Genomic DNA, 19,223 nt, shown 5'->3' on the forward strand with positions numbered 1-19,223 from the left:
CACGGGATTCTTGTGGGATTCGTTCTTTTGTATCGAGCCATGAATGAATCGCAAGACATGTACGGGGACGTTGAGGTGGGACCTGACAGAGACAACTTGGAGCTGACAGGACTTTGGAAATATACTAAATATGGAGTTCGAGTGCTGGGCTTCACCAGGGTGGGATGGGGAGTTATTAGCCCAGAAGTTGAGGTGCAGACGGATGAGGATAGTAAGTAGACAATTTAAAGCTTTTTATCGCACTCAGTCAAAATGGTTGGGTGTCGTGACGCCCTCATAAACCAGCTACTTCTTAGACAGTTTTCCGTCTGGTATTTTTGTTAGATCGTCGAGATTCAACGCTTGCTATAACGGGTGACCATCTTGGTTTCAAATATACCGAGGGTAACCTAAGGTGGAGTGTCAAATCTACCTCCCGACCCCCACTCCCTCGGTTTGTCCTCTCGATACATCTGACACCAAGAAGTCCAAGATGGCTGCCCATCTTTGTAAGTGCTCAATGTTTTTAAGGAAAAACTGAGGTCTGTTAGCTATTTCTGCACGTGGCGCTGTAAAAGATAGGGATTTCACATCGTTTACTCTGTTATAGGGTCAGTATAGTATAGTATAGTATATAATTAGAAAAGAGTTTTGGAGTAGAATAAACGCTTTACTTTGCGCGTGCAATACTTACTATTGAGTTGTCATAATAATAATAAATACTTTATTATTAGATTATTATTATAATTATTACTATTATTATTATTATTATTATTATTATTATTATCCTCTCGCCTTATGGGGCTTTTCAGGCGTTATGAACCAATAATTCAAAAGAAACATAAATATACGCCACTTCGATTTCCATATTCGTCGTAATGCACCTTATTGGCCCCCCAAAATTTTGCATAACCTTTGTTTTTCATTTCTCCTGGGTATTACAGCCGTCCCAAGAGAAATTGAAAACAATGCTTTTACAAAATGCGGGGGGCAAACAAGGTGCATTACGGGAAATGTGGAAGTGGTGTATGGTTAAGAATCCCAACTGGTAGGACGCGAACCTGTTGGCTACTTGTGTGCGTGGCCTGGGATTTGAACCCGGCGCCAGCTAGCTGTCAGGGCGGGTAAATTGTAATTTGTTAAATTGTAATTTTGTAATTTGTTTACCGACGGAGCACTAAGGAGTTCATAAGAACTCGTTGAAACGTGTCCGTGAGTTCAGATCGAATTGGAATTTGAAAGTGTTGGTTTTTAAGGAGAGGGGAAAACCGGAGTACCCGGAGAAAACCCTCTCGGAGCAAGGGAGAGAACCAACAACAAACTCAACCCACATATGGCGTCGTCGCCAGGATTCGAACCTGGGCCACATTGGTGGGAGGCGCGCGCTTTCACCACTGCGGCATCCCTTGCCCTGTAAAAAAATTGTACTCGGGGCCTCTGGATTACAAGTCAAGCGCTCTAACTGTTTGGCCACGTTGCCTCCAGAATCTAAAGGTCTCTATTGCTTAGTAAACAGATACTATCCTTTGATTACTCACAGCTCCGGGAATGCCTCCAGAAAATGTTTACGCCGCCAACAAGTCAACCCCCACAACGATACCAGTCACGTGGCAACCAATCAGCAACCCGTATTTTGTGCACGGGATTCTTAGAGGTTATACGGTGACATACAGAGCCATCAGTAATCCAAACCAGCGGCTAGACGAGAAGGAAAGAAACATCACAGTCGGACCCAACACTACTTCCGTTGTGCTGAATAAATTGTCTTCCTTTACGATTTACAGCATTGAGGTTCGTGCGTTCACGGTCAAAGGAAACGGCATTCCATCTCAAGTAATATTTGCCGGTAACGAATTCGTTTTTGGGTTTTCGTTTGAAAAGCAGTTACTTTGGCAAGCATAAACGGGGATAGTGAAGACGGGGGGGAGGGGTGGGGAGTAGAGTGCAAACGTACCGGAAGGAAAAGGGAGTAGAAAACTGAAACGAGGTCGCCTGTAATTAAGAACTCCTCCCCTTGTTGATTTTCCTATTTTTTTCTTCTTCGCTTTCTTGCACTCCCTTCTTTGGTCCTCTTTGACGCTACATTGGGTAAAAAGCACTCAAAAAACAACCCCCACTAGAAAAACGAACTGACAGTATGTCGTTGTGGTCTGGGCATTGAGCGTGGCAATATCAAAAACGAGTTTCAATTATGCGAAAAAGCCAGGCAGAAAAAATACCATTTATTTTATGTTAGGCAACGATTTCTAAAATTTTTCTCTTCACGGGTCCTAATAAATATGGTGCTTAAAAGACTCTGAATTTTCTCTGCCATTTAAGAGTAATAAAAAATAGCGGAGTATATACAAAAATATCAAGTTTGTATTGATTGTATTAATTTTACGCTTTTTTGATGTTTACAGAGACGTGCAACTGCTACAGCACGATTTTCACAAACTACTGGCTTAACCCTCCATATATGGACAAAAACAGTGACGGCAACCAGACCGGTATTTTCCCGCCAATTTTGCGGCTGCTAGTGCGCAGCTGCTGCGGAGAGTGTGCAGCACATGGCTACACGGAGATTGACTTCCGCTCCTCGGGTGACAAAGATTCGGCCAGAAAGAGCACAGAAAAGGAAGTAAGGGAAGACATAGACGACGCGACAGAATTAAGTTTCCCCGTGTACGGAAGGATGGATCAAATGGAGTACTCTAAAGAGTATGGCTTTGCGCCTTTGGTGCAATCCGCTGGCGTGGCTTTTATTGTGGGCGTCGATGAACCAGGCGCGGCTGCTAAGATGGTGGTGAAAGCCGTGTTCAATCTGTGGCCTTTGATTATTACCGTGTTTATATCTGCATTCTTCTCTGGAATCGTCATGTGGAGCTTGGTAAGTCTGACGGTATTCAAATTTTCAAAATTGTCAAATTTATTGTCAGAGCGCCACTTGCAAGCATATGTTTTCTAGGAATTACGAAAACATTAATATGTAAGTGGAGGCTTAGTCTTTTGAATTTTCCTTTTCGCAGGACTTCGTGTTTAATGCGAATGAGTTCCCAGCCTCGCCAGTACGGGGACCAATTGAAGGAATGTGGTGGGCGTTTATCACCATGACAACGCTGGGGTGAGTGCGGTTATAACATGGTCTCATAAGCTCACATAGTCAGGGCGCTTACCGTCTAACTAGTACCCACTGAATTTGGAGCGTCATTATTATCATTTCTGGGCAACATAATCTATGATTTTTAGTAAAATTAAAGGATTCATCTTTTTCCAAGTGATATCTTAGACGTTTAGCGCCGTATCTCAATAGAATTAAAACACAATTCCTAGTCATCAATCGAAAGCAAGCCAAATTCCATTCGCTTAACGCGGGTCGAGTTTTCCCTCGCTAACTGCACTGGTTTAGTTTTTCCTCGCTTGGCACGGGTTAGGGTTCCCGCGCTCTTGGATAAGTGGGTTGAGTTCGGTTCTTTCCTCGTTTGCTACCGGTTTTAAAATTTCCAAGTTTGACATAAGTTTTCCTGCCATTAACACCGATTACACATTATTGCTTCGATACTCACGTCAGTTCGTTCACGGAGTAAATATATACTACAACTCTTTTGGCTTAGAAGCTTTGTTTCCTCGAACTCATTGCCTTCCATTTAAATACAGTCAATATTCCTTTTTGTTTGTCAGGTATGGAGACCGCGTACCACGCGCGATACACTCAAAGTTGTTTGGCATTGTGTGGATCACGTGTGGGCTGGTCATCATCGCGCTTGTGATGTCATTTATCACTACGTCACTGACCATGAATATTATCAAATCCGATATTCCTGTATATGGCTCTAAGGTAAGCTAACAAGCTGTAAAATTCATGCGACCAAGAACAGCTTTGCTAGAATTTCGTCTTCCGATAAAGAAGGAAACAATACCACCGGCTTTTGGTGAAAGGCGTCTCAGCAAGACGTTTAGAGAGTTTGGGAAAATCGGTGTTGGTGTAACTCACTAACGTATAACAAGCCTTCCCTTGTAGCCAGCAAAACGATGTCACGTCAATAAGCGCTTTGTACTGAGTTATCTTGCTTGTTTTTCCTATCTTTGTTTGAAAGGTTGCTGCTATAAGTGATTCAGCGGAATATCGTCTCGGAATTCGAATGAACGCCAAGATGAGTCAAGGCAAGTGTTTTTCTAGTAAGGGACGAGACTGGCCCCAGTATTTCGAATTCCGATTATTACCGGCGAAACCGGGGTTAAATTTTAATCCGGTTTTATGTTAGAACTTGGTGTTTGACTTGCCGAGCCTAGTCCCTGTACGGCCTTTTCCCAGGCCCTCTTGGTCAATTCACTTTGGTGTCCTATCGGAAGCGAATGGGCGAAAACATCTTCGCTTAGACCTCGTGACCCGAAACGCTTTGGCCGCGAAAAATAATGAGGCCTAGGGACTAGGCAAGTGTTTGAGGAACTCTAAGAGCTTTAGACTTAGATGATACCTGGATGTAACATACACGTGTTCCTTAATAATTCTCTCTATTTTCTGGTCCGAAAAACTGAGATTTTAGCGAGTTAACTGGCTAGACGCTGTCACGTCTTTCTCGAACTCAGACCTAATGGTCTTAATCCTTCTTCACAGCATAAGTAAAACATTTATTCAACGACGCTAAACTCAGCTATTTCTACACAACAACGGATAGTTTTTCGTGCGTGCAGGCATGAAAAACTAACCGGTACAGTATGAACGGCATGCAACAGCACAGAACTGGAACAAGTCGTTCAGACAGATCAAACATCATATAGGAGTGGTTTGTCTTTACTTCTGAATAGTTACATCCGTCTTAGTGGGTTTCAGTCGCTGTAACTCATTTACTTCCTCTACGGTCCGAATACCTGTTCACACTACGACGAAGAGTGGCGCTGAGAAACCTATCGGATATGTGACGAACTATTTTCAAGATCGGCGCAGTGCGGCACATCTTCTCTCCGTTACAGAAAACGCTCCGAAAACACTTTTCTTAAAAGACAAACCCTATCCGGTATGGTTTTCCCGTCGGCGCAAAAGTGTTTTAGAATGCCGTTTGCGGCGACTCTTTGTAATTTCAAAACTATATGCCAGGCAATCTCGCCCCCAGCGCGCTTTTCCATTCAAGTACATGGGAGTGGTGGGAAAAGGCCCTGGCGTCAGTCGGTCACATGATTTCCCTCCCCTCCCACCTTTGAAGAGAAAAGTGCCCTGGGAGAGATTGTAAGCCACACACTAACATACTTTGTTTGAGAATTCCTTGTAGACTTTAACTAAGGCCATGTTCACACCATACTCCGGATAGTGAGGGGCATAAAAATTCTCCCAGGGCACTTTTCCCTTCAAACGTGGGAGGGGAGGGAAAACATGTGACCGACTGACGCTAGGGCCTTTTCCCACCCCTCCCATGTACTTGAATTGCAAAAAGGCGAAGGGGGTGGCTTATAGTTTTGGAATTATAAAGAGCCGCCGCAAGTGGCATTATACCGGCCTGTTTACATGGAGGTGTGGGACCCCAGTTAGGTGAGGTAACCTGCCTGTCCGTATAATCTCTCATTTTAATTTGATCACGTTTACATGATAGGTGGGGTGACCCACCACACGTTACCTCACCTATCTGGGTCCCCCACCTACATGTAAAAAGGCCCTAAAACGCAGGGTACACCACTCTTAAGGGCTTGCATACAGCTTTCACTAACCCGCATGTGAATGGAATCCTCATCGATTCATACAATGTTGGAAGGTTTCTGGGAACTGCCTACCTACCCCTCCCCTAAGCCAGTATTAACATTTACTTATCTTTTAGGGCAAAATGGTGGCTTAGGCGAGGGGTAGGTAGGCAGTTTCCCTGAAACCTAAATTGATCCAAAACGTCTTGTTACACAGGGTACACTACTCTTAAGGACTTGCATACGGCTTTGACTAACCGGCATGTGGACGGAATTCTCATCGATTCATACACTGTAGGAAGTCGGAAGGAGCTGTTTAGCGATGGTCTTTCTCGCGTGAGCAAGATGATAGATTATTCTTCTGCATACGGAATAGTGATGGCAGGTTACGCCAAAAAGCTTCAAAAGTGCTTCCGGGGATTTCTAAAGGAAGAGAAGGCTGTAGTGTTTGAAATCATCACCAGTAACGTCCAAGGAATTACAGTAAGTTAGCAAGTGCTGTGTAAATTTCCATCTCCATTGCAATGAGCTTTTGCAAAAAAAGTTGACATCTGCAAAGCGCAATAGGTAATACCAGTACTACAAGGGACTTTGTGTACACTGATTATGATTTTTTAAAAGCAGGAGGTACTTGCTGTAAGTATAGTTTGTTTACCTTTTACATGGGCAAACCAGTCGGTCCACGGTTTGGGTAAATGGTACTCAAAATTCAGGACTGGTAAATTTCGCCCGGGAATCGCGTTTACCATTTGCACAAATCAGTTCTATTTACCGAAAAATGACCGCGAAGGCCTGAAACTGGTATCAAAGATTGCTTTGAAGAAATGGAACACAAATCTCCGTTTGGAATACTCCGTCCCGAAAAACAGGACAACCTTTTCAGATGTTCCGTTGCTCCCGGAAATTTTCGCTGGAACGACCAACAAGACGTGTTCCATCTACTCTCCAACTGGATTTTCTGGAAACTCTTTTTTAATGGTAAACAACCTTGGTGTTGAGAAAAATGGGGTTATTTGGAAGGGTAACCAGAGGGAGAGCGATACTGCATAATGTTCCGCGTTTCGCCAGTGTAGAGGATCTCAAACAGCAACTCCCGGACAAATGGCGCCCCAGCGAAGATCGTTATTGCAAAGATCTTGGCATCCTGAACAGTTTTCGTGCATTTGTTTGTTTAGTGCCACTGCAAAATGCAAATATTAAGTTCCTCTAATAATCCCATAATTCTGTTGGGTAACAGTATTGCCTATTGTACTTAAATGATGTCAACCACTAGGACAATTACATGATGACGTCACTTTACTTCAACTACCAGAACACTTCAGTGTGTTCTTCAGTCTTGTACAAATAAGGGCTATTGGTTTTTAATTCTCAGCGGAAATGCTAGCCTGCGAACAGCAGACGCATTTCAGGTCGTCGCTTCTCTCAACGACCGGTAATGCGTCTGCTGTTCGCAGGCTACGGAAATGCCAGATTTGAACAAGAACGCAAAGACAAAATGTATTCTGGTAGTTGTAGTCAAATGTCGTGATCGTGAAAATGACCAAGTAGCTGTACAAGAAAAAATGCTTCTATTGCTTATTCTTCAGGGACTACAAAAGGATAATGCCGCTTCTAAAACAGAGGGTCTGTTCGACGCAGAGTCCACAGCGTACATAAAGAGCGTAACGTACTGCGGAATATCTATAGCTGTACTTGTGTTTATCTTCCTGATCTATGAGATAGTCACGAGGAAAAAACGCAACCCTAACGCGAAAAGATACGGTAAGACTTTATATTAGTTAAGCGTATACTGGACCTCGCAGTATACTCAGGGCGCTTTCCAGAAGTCAAAATTGGCCGGCGGGACCTATTATTTTGAAAATAAAATATTTGTCTTTTTTCGAAACTTTTGATAAAACCATCACTGCCGTGCATGCCATTTTGAAATAAACTGAGATGGCTGAATAGTCTTGATTAATGGTGGAATTCTTCTGTAAGGAACAACTGGACTGGTCTGGTTCTGACAAATGGTATGCGCCCTCAGAGCCTTAATTCATTCACAAACTTGGACGCACTGAGTATGGGATTCTGCTTGTATAGGACACTGTTCAAACGTTTTGCTCTTGTATTGAGTGAAAAAAGTTAAGTCCAGATTTTCGTCAATATGAAGTAACCTCTTAGCTGGAATACAACTGCAACACAATTTTCATTATTAAGCTGCAAGATGAAAGTTGCGTGTGACTTTTTGGTATGTTCAAAGCAGTTAGTGAAAAACCTGAAATAACGTTTCGGTCCGGTGGATTTATTATTAAGAAGCTATGCAAAGGCAGTTTTGAGCGAAGCACGTTAACTGGAACTGTGGCTTTTCCCTTTCCGGTATATGCCTTGACGCTTCCAAAGTGTATTGCTTAGTGTCTTTACTCTTATAGAGACGATTTACCCCGAAATTAGGCAAAAGTGTCCAAGAATGCAAAACGTCTACTTTGGGTTGACGTGTGTCTCTCAGAAACGCGTCTTCTTAAGCTCTCCAGCTAGTCTGTCCAAGCAGGAACATATTTGATTTCCTTCCAATTTGAATATCTTTTCAACAATACAGTCAAGGCCCGCTTTACGGACACCCCGTTATTACAGACAGTTTGCTTTGTCCCTGGGGAAAGAAAGCCCTTACATTTTGTCTAAATTCAACCAGCTTAATATGGATATTTTCTATGGCCCCCTCAGTGTCTGTATTACAGTGGACTGCAAAACAGTCCGTATTTTTGCGTATTCAAGTACGTGCGAGCAGTCAAACAAAAGGTCTGGAACAAGGCAGAGAACAAACATTTTTTCCTCTCGCCTCACACGCCCTACGGGCATGTGAAGCTCGCCACGCTTTACCGATTTCCTTACTGATTTTGAGAAGAAAACCGACTGTTTTGCAGTCTAGTATTACTGGGATTTGACTGTATATCCTTCTTTATTTAATCTGCAGAATATAGTGACTACCTCCAAGATCTCCACAAAGAAGATCGCTTATACGAGTACAATAACACAAAGGATGCGATGAAGAGTATCCTATCAGATTTCTACAAAAACTGTCGCTTTCGGATTGAGAATCTCAAAGCTAAACATCGAAGAGAACTGCGGCTCTTGGCCCGATTAAAACAAGAGGCCACGGAAAAAGGAGAAATAGTCCCAACAAATGGAAGCTTTCGGAAAATAAGCAGGGGTGTTTTCGGGTTTACACCTCGATATAATAGCATAGTACAGGTAAATGGCTTTTCTCATTAACCCTTTAAACTCTAATATCAAAATTCTCATTTGTTACCCCTATAGGTTTCCTATGAAAGTAGTGGGGAGACGTTGTTGAAGTATCAGTAGGACTTATCTTCTGTGATCATGTCCTCAATTCTCATGACCACTCTGTTTTATAAAGCATTGATATTCCAAGGAGAAATTTGATGCTGATCAGTCTTAGGACTCAAAAGGGTTAACGAGAAAAACGTCAGACCCGAGAACCCGAACGGAAGTCTGGGGAGGAGAGTCGGTCCCCGCCGGGGCCAATGCACATACCAACTTGCCAAAATGGTTGGTTTTTTGCTTACATAAAAGATTGAAAAAGGTAAAGGTCCTTATTTTGTTTTGGCTAAGGCTCTAAAAATACAATCTAAACTCAGATTTAGCCTAGTCAATAGCCATCGAATTTGTAAATAAGTAAGTTCGTATCAAAAGCGCATAGGTCGGCAATGAATCCTCAGTATCAAAAACAAAATCTTCGCATGAACGACTTGTAAAGCTGTTAAAAACGCCTCGATGCATCATTCCGTACCAAAGATCCCAAATTAAAGTCTGAGAGCAAACAATCCGTTTAAACTCTAAAGTGAGACGTTAGAATCTGGTGGACAGCAAGTCAAATTCTTTGTAAATATCCATTTCTTGTTTGTAACCACATATACTTCTCCACAAAAATACGAAAAAACGTACACAAGATTATCCCGTACGAGGTGGCCTGGATGACAGACGTACTTGAGCTGCATACGAGGTAAAATATACTGCCTCCATATTATTCGCTTTCAAGCTTGATATTGGTTTACTTCTTTTCATGTTTTAATTTGAACTCTTTGGCCTGCTCCCGCTCTAATATTACTCAGATGCCCTTTAATTCAAGCGGAATATGAATAAGTAGATATATACAAGAAGAGACTTCACGAATAAAATCAGTGTTACTGGTGATAATGCTAAATTAGCCCACAAACGAAAATCGTTCTCATTTTCAATCTTGCACTACAGATGATTTATGTCAGTATAAATCGCCCTAGACTACATTCAAGGAACAAAATGAAACAGTTAACGACAATTAGGAATACTTTTGTGCAAAAGCTTTAGGTAGTAACGAAAATTCCTTGACAGTTTAGTGGGAAGTAGTTTTACAATTCTGAATTCAATTCAGTTAATGTACGTGTGGCAAGAGGAAATACTTGAAGTGCAGACCTGGATAGATTATTTTGATTTTGTGCGTGAAACATAAACGATAGACCTTGATCTCAGGGAACTAGGTTGATATGTGTTATTAGGGAGCTTTTAAGCTTAAAAGCAAAGGCGTTTTTCAGCGACGCAATTCAACCGGATGTGAGGTATTTTCATTTAGAAGCACCTTGACACTAACAAATTTGTATTTCTGAGTGTCTTTATTATTGTAGAGCCGATTTTTTCCAACATTTGCGCAAAACCACCGTCCAGAAATGAAAAATGACCACTTCTGGTTGACATGGGTCGCTTAAAAACGTCTTTGCTTAATGTTATTATTCACCAAGCTTGAGGTCAAGGTGACTGGATATTGGTCTTATTCTTATTTGCGTTTTTATAGTCCGAGGCGAAGTCAGTTGGAGGCCAATAAAAAACAAGAAAAATAGGCTGTTCACAGTCCCCTATTTTTCCGTAAGACCGTCGAGATCGAGCTCTTTTCGTTACGGCCCGCCATCTTGGTTTCGACGTCCGCCTCCTCACTACATATGAAACCAAGATGGCGCCCCGTAGCAAAAAGCGCTCGATCTCGACGGTCTTACATAAAAATATCGGACTGTCAGGCTACAAGAAAAAGAACGACGCCAATATTCAGCCAGCAAGACCAAACAAGCCGGCGGGAAATAAGAGATTTATTATGTGGACAAAAAGAGACCTTTTTCTCGAGGGGGCAACGCGGGAAATCCCGAGCGGGAAAGATGGGCCAAGAACAATACGAAACAACGCCAACCCTCTTTTCAACACAAACCTGCCAATATGGAATTGTCATGTCAAGCAACTTGCTTTGCTCAGGAAATTTCTCAGTTGAAGTCACGTTGAAAACGTAAATCGCAGACTTGAAAAGTAGAACGTTTGTCAAATTAAATTGGTGAAAGGTCATGGGCGGATCTAGGGGGAGGGTGCAGGGGGTGCGCACCCCCCCCCCCCCCCCCCTGAGATGACCTGCGGTTTTCTAATACAACTGGTATTCTGCGGGAAAAAAACTATGCGGTTTATTGGTGTTGAAGTAGAGCAAGAGACGAGTGCACCCCCTCCTAAAAAAAATCCTGGATCCGCCCCTGAAGGTTGAGAAGTAGTATAACAAAGATTTTATGAGTTTAATAGGTGTTATACATAAACTTATATTAGAAGTAATGAAACGATATAAAAGCATATAGTATAAAAGTTGTACAGATGTTTAATGAAATAAACTGCTGGTCAGAACTATTTGTAGGGATGTCATTTTTGCAACACGGAAACGAGCAAAGCATAACATAGCAAAAGTAACGTATTCTAATAAGGAGATGCGCATCTATTCTCTTTAGTCCACATTTGTTTTCTTTGACTGTCTTGATATATTTCTAAAAAAGCATTCCGTCTGGCTTGTTTAGAAGAAAAGAGAAGGAAATTGATTCCTTTAGAATTAACCTGGTGTTGCTAACAACAGTTTTTTTTTGTCAAATTTTGCGCTAGGCTGTCATCGTTTTGGATTCAATTTTGTTGTTTATGTAAAACCCGTAGCCGCCTTATCAGTAATGCAGCGCTCACGGCGGTCTTGATGGATCATAATTCCCCGTGGCACCCTCGTCGTCATCATCATCATCATCATCATCATCAGAAGAAGAAGAAGAAGAAGAAGAAGACGAAGAAGAATGTTTGTTTACAGTTCTTCTTCTTCTCCTCCTCCTTTATTATCAACATTATCATCATCATCATTATCATCACCATTCTGTCATCAAGTCTCATTAGCATCTGTCGGTAAGTTTGCTGTCAGGGTCTTAAAGAAATAATCGGCTTTTCGTCAATGAGGCAATATTGAAAACAGCGCGCAGTGTTTGTTTTACAGTTTTCAAAATAAATCTGTATTTGTTAAAGGGGCAAGAATGGAGAGTTCATGACAGGATTGACATATTAAAGTCAACTACGTTTTCGGTTCTACAACTGATCCTCTCAGCTCCCTTCTTTACCCAGTCTCCACCCTACTTCCACCGACCACGCCCCTCCCCCGACCCCCTCCACCCACCTTTAAACAATAGATACCGTAAAATTCCGAAAATAAGTCCCGGGGCTTAAATTTTTCAAAGGCCCTTTTCGAGGGGCTTATCTACGGAGAGAAATAAGCGTTTCAAAATCGATTGGGCTAGCCTTATTGTTGCAAGTAAATTTACCGTTTTTGCTTTGTTTTACTTTGTATTTGAGGGCAATTTTCCAAGTACAAGCCCCCGGAGGGCTTATATTTGGGGGAGTGATTTAAGGGAGGGTTTTTTGCGTTACCGGTTTGGGGGCTTATTTTCGGAATTTACGGTAGCTTAAGAATCTAGTTCACGGCAAACAGCAAACGTCGACAGATTCAAGTTGATAATTTTTCAAAACAGGAAATAAGCAGAAAAAAACTGTCCCAAACTTTTCTTAAACTTGGCATGAAGTCCAGTTAGTCACGTGGTTCAATAGTTTCCAACTCTCTCTAATGAGTGAGAACTGGGACCAAGAATCAACCAAGATGGCGGTTGAAAAACGTGCTTGTTCAAAACCTGAACCTTACAGTGATTTCACCGTTTGTATTGAATTTCAACACCGTGGCTCAAACGGTTAACCATTTGATGGCTTATTTGTCGTCGTTTAGCTCCTTTACGTGTATAGAGATGTGCTACTTCAGCAGCGGGAAACAAGCTTTGACGTAAAGCAGCACAAAAAGTCTGTCGGCCCGGAGGTTAAATTAAAGGTAAGGCTCTTCTGAGTTCGTCGAAATGTAGTAGAGACTAAGATTCTTTTATTAATGAACGAATTTAAATTTTCCAACGGCTACAAGTGTGCTGTGGTCGTGATACAGAGACATGACATGCTCACACTTACATTGCTTTTATGATCGATGTCTTTATTATTAAATCAGACTGCAGACTTGCAGGTAAACGAAATAAACATTGTTGTAGAATGCTCTAACAGATTTCCTATCCCTAAACTAGATTTTTAAATGATTTAAACTTTAGGGATAGGGACTCTGTTAAAGCATTCCACAACAAGGTTTTCATTGTTTACGAGCCAGTCTGCAAGTCTGCAGTCTGCGTTTGTCGCGCACCAGCCTCGGGCTCTCCGGGTTGCTCTGGTGGCGGGGCGGTAAAGGGAAGGAGATCTTGCAACTACGTCTCTGGAATTTGAATTCCACCTCCAATTCCCTTTGTGGCTCCACATTGACTGATCTGTCAGATTTCCGCCAATCAGCGTGAAGCAGATAGAGTGCAAATGTACAACTGTAAACAAACATTGAAAAACACGTGAAAGCATACACCAAAGGTAATAACGTCATTAGTAATGTCATCCCCTCCAATCAACATTTTGCAATGACTTTTTCGATGCAGATATTCAAATTCCAGAGACGTAGCTGCAAGCTCTCTTTCCTTTTCCCGCCCCACCGCCAGAGCGCCCTGGCGAGCTTGCTCGCAGGCTATTATTAACTAACTGTCAGCTTAACTGTTGTGATGTCAGCTGCAAACCATTAATTTGAATACTGTAAATCCTCCCTTATGTACCAGTCAATTCCAAAACTGCCCATTCGCTATTTGAACATCTCCCATAATACACCTTGTTTGCCCCCCAAAGCTTTGCATAACCTTTGTTTTTAATTTCTTGTGGGTATTACAGTGGTACCAAGAGAACTGAAATAAAAGACAATGCTTATGCAAAATTTTGGCGGGCAAACAAGGCATATTATGGGAGATATGCAAATGGTGAATTCCCCTCTCTTTGACTTTTTTGAAAAATTTTGGTCAAATTCCCCAGTTTGTTGGCAGTTTAGATGGTCAAAGGCCCCATGAAACAGCACTTCAAAAAAAAAGAGTACAGAAACTGTACTATGAATAAAACAGGAACGCGCTTACAGCGGCATTCACGTCTCACCTGCTTGGAGATTAGAAAAATGAGGAGGCAATTAATTCGGCAAGAAACATGATAATAAATAATAATGAACTTTATTAAGGTATTAGATCTGCTACAAACCCTTCTATTTGAAAAATTTATTTCTTAAATGATTAAGAATTTTGCAAAATAAACATTACACAGGCCTATCAAGCGAGAGCTGAGCTTTCAGAAAATTGATGTGCAAGGTGTGAACTTTCATACCTAAGGTGTTATTTCCGATTTATATCGCAGGCTCAAAAATTCAATAATTCCGTATTTCTGGCTTTCTCTTGACAGCTAGCAATAACAAGAAAATCGGAACTGACTTATACTTAGTTTGTTCATTTACCTTTAAATTCTTGGCAGTAGCCAGTAAATTTTTCCTGAGATATTGAGGTGGAATTTTTTTGTAATGCCCTGTAACCTCAGGTCGCCGCAAAAATATTCCGGGAATTGCTGGGAATTCAATACATTTTTCCTTTACATCATGTGAATAAACCTGGCAAGTTTCAGCATGGCATTATAAATCCTCATCACCGATTTGTTTTCAGTGCGGTCCAACACAGCCACAAAATTGCCCTTAATTTTCGTCACGCTGCTCTGTCTTCTTCGTCGCCATCTTGAATTCTTACGAGTAAACCGCCGTTTTTAATGTTTGTTGTGACACTGATCCGATTGTAGCACGGAAAGTGGCAAGAAAATACAGAAATCTTCGTTTGAACTCGTTGCGTGACGTGCTCTCAGTATCGTGTCGTAAACAATGTTTTAGCCTTAGCAACCTGCTAATTTGCATAACAGATCATAAACTGCTGCCTTATCTGTCATCGTCCCTACAAGGATCATATATCTGATGTGTCTGTGGAAGGCTTTTTACAGCCATAGAAATGATTTAGAAATATCAAAACAATCGTACTTAATTTGGGGAAGCAGAATGTAAGCAAATTTTGCTATAATTTGCCCTGGCTTACTTGAAACTCATAACGTGTTATCGCGTGTGGGGTTGTGAAAATTGCAAAATTTCTGTCAACAACAGAAAGTATCGTGTTGGATTTCAGCCCTGTGATTATAAATATTTCCACAAAAGCGCTCTTAGATACCAACTTTGGGCTTCGTTTTAACGAAAATGCTTCATTTTTGGAATTTGAGTTCACGTTAAGAGTACATCTCAGATAAGCGATTTTATAAGCATGATCATTTTTTGACTTTATAGCAGTTCTAATAGTCTCATGTCTTATAGCTCAGGCACAGTGCCTTACCAGGAGCCCATAAACCTGGCCTTACTAATTGGGGAGACTGCTTTACTCGCTAAAGGTTTCTTACTTCCTACTTTATAAACATTGATACTTGTTATTTGTTTCTGAATTAATTTAGTTACCCCTTGTTACCCGTTGTTACCATTGTTACCCCTTGTTACCCCTTGTTACCACTTGTTACCCCTTGTTACCCCTTGTTATCGCTTGTTACCCTTGTTACCCCTTGTTACCCCTTGTTACCCCTTGTTACCCCTGTTACCCTTTGTTACCCCTTGTTACCCTTGTTACCCCTTGTTACCCTTGTTACCTTTGTTACCACTTGTTACCCTTTGTTACCCTTGTTACCCCTTGTTACCCTTTTTTACCCCTTGTTACCCTTTTTTACCCCTTGTTACCCCTGTTACCCCTTGTTACCCTCGTTACCCCTTGTTACCCTTGTTACCCTTGTTACCCCTTGTTACCCTCGTTACCCCTTGTTACCCTTGTTACCCTTGTTACCCCTTGTTACCCTCGTTACCCCTTGTTACCCTTGTTACCCTTGTTACCCCTTGTTACCCCTTGTTACCCGTTGTTACCCTTTTTTACCCCTTGTTACCCCTGTTACCCCTTGTTACCCCTTGTTACCCCTTGTTAGCCTTGTTACCCCTTGTTACCCGTTGTTACCCTTTTTTACCCCTTGTTACCCCTGTTACCCCTTGTTACCCCTTGTTACCCTTGTTACCCCTTGTTACCCCTTGTTAGCCTTGTTACCCCTTGTTACCCCTTGTTACCCTTTTTTACCCCTTGTTACCCCTGTTACCCCTTGTTACCCTTGTTACCCCTTGTTACCCCTTGTTAGCCTTGTTACCCCTTGTTACCCGTTGTTACCCTTGTTACCCCTTGTTACCCTTGTTACCCCTTGTTACCCTTGTTACCCCTTGTTACCCGTTGTTACCCTTGTTACCCCTTGTTACCCCTTCTTACCCGTTGTTACCCTTGTTACCCCTTGTTACCCCTTGTTACCCTTGTTACCCCTTGTTACCCCTTGTTAGCCTTGTTACCCCTTGTTACCCGTTGTTACCCTTGTTACCCCTTGTTACCCTTGTTACCCCTTGTTACCCGTTGTTACCCTTGTTACCCCTTGTTACCCCTTCTTACCCCTTGTTACCCTTTTTTACCCCTTGTTACCCCTTGTTACCCCTTGTTACCCCTTGTTAGCCTTGTTACCCCTTGTTACCCGTTGTTACCCTTGTTACCCCTTGTTACCCTTGTTACCCCTTGTTACCCGTTGTTACCCTTGTTACCCCTTGTTACCCCTTCTTACCCCTTGTTACCCTTTTTTACCCCTTGTTACCCCTTGTTACCCTCGTTACCCTTGTTACCCCTTGTTACCCTTGTTACCCCTTGTTACCCCTTGTTACCCCTTCTTACCCCTTGTTACCCTTTTTTACCCCTTGTTACCCCTTGTTACCCCTTGTTACCCCTTGTTAGCCTTGTTACCCCTTGTTACCCCTTGTTACCCTTGTTACCCCTTGTTACCCTTGTTACCCCTTGTTACCCCTTGTTACCCCTTCTTACCCCTTGTTACCCCTTGTTACCCCTTGTTACCCTCGTTACCCTTGTTACCCTTGTTACCCTTGTTACCCCTTCTTACCCCTTGTTACCCTTGTTACCCCTTCTTACCCCTTGTTACCCTTTTTTACCCCTTGTTACCCGTTGTTACCCTCGTTACCCTTGTTACCCCTTGTTACCCTTGTTACCCCTTGTTACCCCTTGTTACCCCTTGTTACCCTTGTTACCCCTTGTTAGCCTTGTTACCCTTGTTACCCCTTGTTACCCTTTTTTACCCCTTGTTACCCGTTGTTACCCTCGTTACCCTTGTTACCCCTTGTTACCCCTTGTTACCCCTTGTTACCCTTGTTACCCCTTGTTAGCCTTGTTACCTTTGTTACCCCTTGTTACCCTTTGTTACTCTTGTTACCCCTTGTTACCCTTGTTACCCTTGTTACCCCTTGTTACCCCTTGTTACCCCTTGTAACCCCTTGTTACCCTTGTAACCCTTGTTACCCCTTGTTACCCCTTTTACCCTTGTTACCCTTGTTACCCCTTGTTACCCCTTGTTACCCTTTGTTACCCCTTGTTACCCTTGTTACCCTTGTTATCCTTTGTTACCCCTTGTTACTCCTTGTTACCCTTGTTACCCCTTGTTACCCCTTGTAACCCTTCTTACCCTTGTTACCCCTTGTTACCCCTTGTTACCCCTTGTTACCCCTTGTTACCCTTGTTACCCCTTGTTACCCTTGTTACCCTCGTTACCCTTGTTACCCCTTGTTACCCCTTGTTACCCTTGTTACCCCTTGTTACCCTTGTTACCCCTTGTTACCCTTGTTACCCCTTGTTACCCCTTGTTACTCTTGTTACACCTTGTTACCCTTGTTACCCTTGTTACCCCTTGTTACCCTTGTTAACCTTCTATAAACACTCCAGTTGGCTGGATCTCTTGAGATTTGTGCCTTAATTAGAGCTTTGTAACACTTATTCATAAGTTTTCTAATTTTACTATTCATCCATGGAAGAGTGTTTTTGCGTAATTTAACTTTTCTTGTTTTCAGAAAATCATTTGAAACATTCTTATACAGTGTTTCTGCTAACCAGAGATTATCATCAATTTCATTAAAGATACTACATACATGCCAAGGGACAATCGTTAGGTTGTATTTGTAACTTTCAACATCAGTATTTTTCCAGTCGGTAACAGTTTTTAGGTGAGCAGGAGAGCGTTTGCAAAATAAATCAAGTACACAATAGTTTAGCCGGTGGTCCGCAATACCAGTATCAAAGGTGCCACATAATTTAACCTTCCTTTGGTCATGGAAAGTCAGTAAATTGGAAGAGGTCAAAAGAGCATGAACCTTGTGCAGTTTGTGGCATGTTTTTCCACATGATTAGGATGGTGAAAAATCAATACCGGTAATTCATATGTCCTCTGGTTTGAAGTTGGCTTGTAGAACTAACATTTTTGTAGAGCAGGAGGTTTTTAATTTGTTCAGCCTGTTCAGCATTATTTTTTGTATGAGCCACATCCTTTGAATGGAGAACATTACGTTGTTGATATTTGATATGTGGACTGATGACAAAGCACTACTCCTGGCAACTGAGCAAATATGTACCATCAATTTTATTTTGACCATTGATCGTGAGCTGTTTGGTTGCAAATACATGTAGTTAAGAACAAGTCTTTGACTCCATATTCATATGTAACCTGAGTGTGCACTTATTTTTCTAAGTAACTGAGTCAGTTTCTTTTCTCCATTGTCACTCTAATTGTCTGATACTGAAGGTAACAGGTGGAAGAGCCAAATAATTATGGACTTTGGAGTGGAAATTGTACTCCCCTTGATAACTTCTTTGTTTTCATTTGTTACTCTAACTCTGGAATAGTTCTGAACAAAGTGCCACTCCATGGCAGTTTCACCACTAAAATCCTATTTATTTATTTATTTATTTGTATTTTATTTTTGCTCCTTTGTTGTACATTAATTTTGAGAAGTCATATCAGTGTTAATCCCAACGACATCCCAAAGTTACCAGCTCTGACAGACCATTTACCTTAACACTGTGGTCATTGATTGTTAGGCAACCTCTTCTCTGAAGAAACTTGTTTATAGGTGACGAGAAAGAAAAATTGGAGTCAAATAGTAAATGGTTGTTCTTTTTTGTAAATATATGCATACCGGTAACTGTTGCAAATCCTTATCAATAAATTTATTCTGGAGTTTTCTTGTAGTTGCCATTTGCCGATTCATGTGAAGGAAAATCATCAGGACTGGCTGGAGATTGTCGCAAAGAAGACTACTTAAACCAAACACAGAGGTAATAAAGAACTGCTGAGTCAAGGAGAGTTAATTATGACTACTTAATGTATTATGTACAGGTAATGTTTGATAAACGAGCAGGAGTGATTTATGAAGTGTAAAACACGAGGCACATCTGAGTGTGTTATAC

At 41.8% G+C, this 19,223-nt stretch overlaps 1 protein-coding gene across 1 annotated transcript; it reads left to right on the forward strand.

The window, feature by feature from the left end:
* The first annotated feature begins 39 nt into the window (after positions 1-39).
* LOC140925503 (uncharacterized) lies at positions 40-8,900 on the forward strand. The gene is made up of 9 exons (XM_073375446.1): positions 40-211; positions 1,520-1,825; positions 2,382-2,848; positions 2,988-3,082; positions 3,640-3,796; positions 4,056-4,128; positions 5,849-6,114; positions 7,218-7,392; positions 8,582-8,900. Exons 1-9 carry the CDS (start codon positions 40-42, stop codon positions 8,878-8,880), a joined length of 2,010 nt encoding a protein of 669 aa, XP_073231547.1. The 3' UTR covers positions 8,881-8,900.
* Positions 8,901-19,223: the final 10,323 nt, after the last annotated feature.

This window comes from Porites lutea, unplaced genomic scaffold (assembly GCF_958299795.1).
Source record: "Porites lutea unplaced genomic scaffold, jaPorLute2.1 SCAFFOLD_31, whole genome shotgun sequence".
In the NCBI taxonomy this organism is placed as follows: Eukaryota; Metazoa; Cnidaria; class Anthozoa; order Scleractinia; family Poritidae; genus Porites; species Porites lutea.